General features: G+C 36.3%; 1 protein-coding gene across 1 annotated transcript in view; it reads left to right on the forward strand.

Moving 5' to 3' along the window:
- CFAP47 (cilia and flagella associated protein 47) overlaps positions 1 to 5,514 on the forward strand; it is a 773,444-nt gene extending 767,930 nt beyond the window's left edge. Inside the window, exon 64 of the mRNA XM_059724382.1 lies at positions 2,889 to 5,514. Within this exon, the coding sequence (XP_059580365.1) occupies positions 2,889 to 3,098 (210 nt within the window). The 3' untranslated portion in view covers positions 3,099 to 5,514. The remainder of the gene's footprint in view (positions 1 to 2,888) is intronic.
- Positions 5,515 to 6,000: the final 486 nt, after the last annotated feature.

The raw sequence follows: 6,000 nt of genomic DNA on the forward strand, positions 1-6,000 counted from the left end.
CATGTCACAGTGTTTGAATATTCATATCTGGATCTGGATTTGGAAACTTAAATCAATTTGCATTTGTTGTAATGATTAGACTAGTCAGAATTAAGGACAACATACAAGAAAGTTGTTTGGGTAGTGTGACTAATCAAATGTCATGCTTATCCACCTGGGAGAAACTTGCACCTTGTTTGAAACAGCCAAATCTTTCCTAGTTAAAAATAAACGTGTCCCATCTAGTGTGTGTGTTTGTATGCCAGATAGGTTTTTGTCAAAAAAGTATGGCCTGCTGAATTTCAGGTTGCTTTAAGACATGGAACCAATTATTTTGGTGGTTTTACTGTCTTATATTTATTATCCTGGTAATATAACAGCTGTGCTCTTCCTCAAGATATGCATCTAAAGAAGATGCCTCTTTTTAAAAACACAGAATATATACTACAATCCTTGGGTCATGGCAGGTGGACTATCATTATTCTACATGATAAATTAGCTGCAACAAAAAGCAAGAATTCAACCTGACATTCCATTAGCAAAGGAATCTATTTTGGTTCCATTTTGGTCATATTGTACTATATACAATTCTATGTGATGATTTTTCTTCTATTTACAGTGGATTACAGAAAGCATAGAAGAATAATTTTGTTGGACGGTTTCACTCTTAATGTTGCATGAAATTACAGTAGATCTGTTCCAAATCTATCTTTGGATCATAAGCCTTTCCTCCAACATAAATGGGAGCAGAGAGTTTAGAAGAAGAACAAGATTCAATGCTCTTTCATTGACCTAAAGCATGAATTATAGCTATGTATCTACTAATATGCAGTAGTGTAACTGGTAGAGAAAAACTTAAAAGGCAATGGACTATATATTTCAAGCCTGGAATAAGAAAAAGACTATATCAAACAAAAGGATGCAATCGTTCGTTTAGATGTTTGTGAGTAATAAGACTGATTGATGATATAAACTGTCAATTTAAATCCCAGTCCATAACAATGTGAAGATACTATGGATAGTAAAATTACAACACATATGGATTTTATGAGCAGGAGTGATTTCTTAGTAACTTTATATCTCAGTTTAAAATATAGTTTCCCCAGCATATCAGATCTTTTCACTGACCTTGAAGTGTTCAATGAATCATGCACAGAATGAATATGACCCTAGGGTTAAACTTTCTTCCAACTAAATTGTTAATCTGACATAGTAAAGAAAGATAAACCATTTCACCTTATACTGGAGTTAACAAGACAATTAGCTAACCCTAGAGAACGATTTATGGTTAAATATGACAGTGTTATCTTTGGACATAAGGTGCTGGTGCTGGCCCATGTCAGCACCTACTCCTGACTGCATTTATCTTCCCAGAAAATCAAGCTGGTAGATCAGTGTACACTATTAAAAGAGGTAAGATTAATTATTCCCATGTAAAATTCACAGATTCACTACAAATTATATTTTGATTCAGCATAATGATAAAGGGGGAGTTTAAAAAATGATATTGTGATGTCTTAAACATACCTTATACTTATTTCAGTGCTTGTATATCTCAGAGATACCAGGACTTCTGCAGAGGAATTTAAATACACCATGTGAAATGTTTAAATGTATTTCCTATCAACAAACCATTCTTTTAATATAAAAACATGCAGCAACAAGGGGCTGCTTTCTTTTTCAGTAGGATCACCAAAACCACATTCACAGTTACAAAACTGTTTAATTGAATTTAAAAAGAACTATTTTTAAAAAGGTTTATTGTCATTGTGCATATAGGCCATAACCAGGTAGGAACCATCACGTGGGGCAAAGCAACCTGCATACTAAGCAGTGGTCCCTGCCCCAAAGCGTTTACAGTCTAATGCTGTAAAACCTGCATATACTTAGTCAGCTGTGATCTGAAAACAAGCAAATGGTGGCTTACCATACTTTAGTAATGGTGAGACAGACATATGTAGAGGTAGTAACAGACAGAATAGTGCAAAAGAGACTTGGAAAGAAGATATCTCTCCAAAATTAAGGCAGTTGTGACGCAGATACTGAAGAAACAACTGCAAGATCTGTGCTATCTAATACCATATTTAAGAATAACTGTAATTAGAATTCTGCTTTGACCCACACCAACACATGTATGACAGAAAACAAAAAGAGCACTGGAGCCTTTACATGTATAGAGGAGGTAACTACCCAATATGTTTTGTTTTCCCATATGTAGAAGGGATGACACCAAGAACCCTGCTGCCTAGATAAACACCCACAGTACAGGGCATGACAGCAAAAGCAGTATTGACTGGATATGGGAATATATGTTACATAACTGAATGATGCCTTGCTGAGTCATTGCTGCCTGCATAGGCACTACGAACAATGAAAATGAGGAATGTCATATTCATGTAAACATTCTCCAAATTACAGTTTGCAATATAAATCAGTGGTTTTTCTATGCATGCCCTAAGCCCTGTTATTTTAGTTGCATTAACTATCTTGATCTAAGCAAAGGCACCAAAACTTATTTAGTATGACATTTATTATAAGAGGCACAATTAAACACTAGTGTATAAACAAACTGATTCATTCTTAGTTTACATCCAGCTGTGAAATAACTTTCTCAAAACTGCATATAAAACTGTTGTTCAGTATAGCAAAGTTTACATCACTTAGAGGTCTAGACTATTTGCCTTTTTTAGCACATGACCCTTAATACATAAAGTGAAATGTTCTCCCTAATTTTGCATGGTAATGGTCTTTCTCCCTGGGTGCACTTCTGGTTCTCTGCCTCTCAGGCGCCCTGCATGGAAGAGAACAAATGGCTTTCTAATTAAACTAATTGAGTTAAATAGTTATCACAGATTTCAAGGTATTAGACCATGAGCACTTCTCATCAGTCGTCTCCTCTTTGTTTTCAGACCTCGTCAATGCAATGGACATATGAGATCAATGGTCTTCCTCCACAGACCAAACCACCTACTACATCAGCAAAAGTAATTTCTACTGGTGGTTACATACGATCAGCCACAGTTCGACAGCGCAACTTTTTACGTGAAAATCTGAAGCTAATAACCACTGGTGCATCTTCCCCCATCAAAGGTGCACCTCTGGTCTTGAAGACAAAATAGAAATAGAATAGCGTCAATTTGTGTTCTCTAAAAAGTGAACCTTTTAAATAAATAAATAAATAAATAATGTAAACAAGTTATTTTCTTATTTTCATAAATTTAAAAAACAACAAATATTGTAATGATTGTGTCAGCAAGAAACTAAATATATTTATTTCTCTCTGAAAGAGTGGCGTACCAGGTGAGAAATAGCCTTAACCCTCAGGAATTCTTCAAATTTTTTTCTGGTAACAAATTTGTAGTAAAAATTTTTAAAAGGGGTTTTGTTGAAAACACTATTTTTGGTTGCTGTACCTTTAAAAACTTCATTTCTCAATCTGATATATGATTTGAACATTTTTAGGCTTTACATATATTAGACTAAGTTTGAAGGGTTTCTCTATTATAAGATATCTGAAGTTTGTGTTTCCATGGAATGTTAAAATAGGTACAATTGATAATTTGTACCTATATATATAGGTACAATATATCTATATCGATTGATCAATTGATTGAGATATATACACATGCCATGCTTTAGTATTTCCAAAACGAAGTATTAAAGCACAGCACCGTAGCAACTTCACCATATGGTGGCATGTAGATGCGCCCATATATATTTTTATATTTACATCTACATGTCACCATATGGTGACATTGCTACGGTGCTGTGCTTTAGTACTTCCTTTTGGAAATCCTAAAGCATGATGCAGTAACAGCCTGTACTGTGCTGTGCAAGTGACACACAGTTAGATTTTGCAGTTACTCCACTATAGCGCTGCGGTAAAATGAAGGAATATGCCACTACAGGGAAATAGGTGCCAATCACATGTAGACTCACATGATTGCTATGTTGGTATAGCACACCATACGGTGATGTAACATATCGCAATGGCGACGTAAGGTGACATGTAGTTACACCCTATCTATATTGATATGTATATCACACAAATTGCAGGGACTTCTGTTTTCAACTCTGTTTTTTTCCTAATTAAAAAATGAAGATGGAGAGCTGTGGGCTAATGCAGGACTTACTAAACAACTTCACAGTCTTAGAAAAGTTTGAACAGGAAACACTTTGTATATTGTGCTCTGTCAAGCACTCTTGCAGTATACCTACACAAAGCAAGCTGATCTCTTTCAAGATGAAAACACTTGCACCAAGTTTACAGAAGTTTGGTAATGTTACATTAGTTCATGCTGCAGCCTGAATAACTTTCAGATGCTCTTGCTTTGGAACATTTCACTAATTTCAACATCCTTCATTGCTCAACCTGAGAATCCCGAGTGTTTTTGACTTTGAAGCATTTCAGAAACTTAAGGCATTTTTACATCTGCTCTGGAGGTGGAGGTGGTGGCGGTAAAGTATCAGAGTCCCCATGCTTCAAAATGGCAGCAGGGGTGCTTTATCTAAATCTTGTCAAATGAGCTTTAGTTAAAATGCTCCCACTACCATTTTGAAGTGTGAGGATACTGATATACAAGACCTGGAGTCTGGCTGGAGTGTACTAATTAGTACATGCCAGCAGACTCAATTGAGTCTGCTCTAATGCGCTGTAATAACAGTGTGTTGGAGCAGCTTCCTGGTTCATGTATAGGCACCCGTAGGGCACTGACAGCCATAGAAAAAAAAACCCCCAGCACTACTGGAAGAGGGATTGGATCAGCTATTAGTTAAAATTGTCAAAATGCCCTGCTGAAGCATGCAATCTATGCAGATACTGGGGAGCCAGATCAAACTGATGTGGTTCCCCTTCTGGGCAATTGCTGTGCTTGGCACAGGAGCACATTGAGCTGAAATTAAAGCGCTATTTTTCCCCCCATGTCTGTCAGCAGATTTTAGATGACTACATCCAAGAACAAACATGTCGGAAGAAAGGCGATAAAAAGGAGATTAAAACATACTTCAGTTTCACTGTGCATTAGACAGCCCTTCCAAACATATTGAACTTTAAAAAAATACTAAAACACTATGTAAAAAATAGTGGAAATAACTACACAGATTTTATTTCCATTATGAAATAGTATATATAACTGAGAGGCACACTGTACTTCCATGTAAAATCACTCGTGGAAAGGGGGTGATGGTGAATATGTAGAATATCTTTGAACCTGGATATGGTGTGGGAAAGGAGAGCTATGTAACCTTGGTTTGAAAGAAGCAAACTGACACAGGACATATAACTTCTATTCTTCAAGGTTTTGCTCTGCATTCATATGTAATGAATTTTGTTACTCATAATAAATTACAAATAATAACTATTCCCTTGCTTTAATACTTTGATGTAGAGAAAAATAAAAACATGGTAGCATTTCATCATAAATATTTACTTGAAATGCTTTCCTGGGACAAGTAAGAAATTAATATTGTTGCTCAAGAGTGATTAATCAATGGTGCTCCTTTATGTAGGCCAACAATAAAATCATTTTGCTCTTACATGCTTCTGTTTTTGTTTATGCCACATAACTTCCAGAACAGTAGTTATGGGAAATGTTTTGAACATTATAAAACAGTAATTACTGTGGCCAAATATAGACATTCATTTTCTCTTGGGAGAGATGCTGGTCTTCCAGGAGAAACTATGAATATATAGATGTTCAAGATTTTTCTCCCAGAGCACTAATGGCTACTCCAGGAATAAAATAGCCCAGGAACATCCAAGGTTAAATTGCTTCTGGAAGAGTTTCTCCTGGGAGAAGAAATGTCTGTACAAGTTATCTTCTGAGAAGAAGACACAACACAGTCTTCCAGCATCACAGGGTACTTTGCTCCAACCCCTACTCCTCTCAGTTAGACAGTGTTTCGTAGTGGACACTACTGTTCCTGCTGATCTGGGAGCAGAACAATGCCCTGTTCACAACCACACATTGTGCTGCAAGGAGACACAGACTGACACCTGAGTGGTCTGTCTCAGCCAGTAAG

Source organism: Alligator mississippiensis, chromosome 1, assembly GCF_030867095.1.
Source record: "Alligator mississippiensis isolate rAllMis1 chromosome 1, rAllMis1, whole genome shotgun sequence".
Taxonomy (NCBI): Eukaryota; Metazoa; Chordata; order Crocodylia; family Alligatoridae; genus Alligator; species Alligator mississippiensis.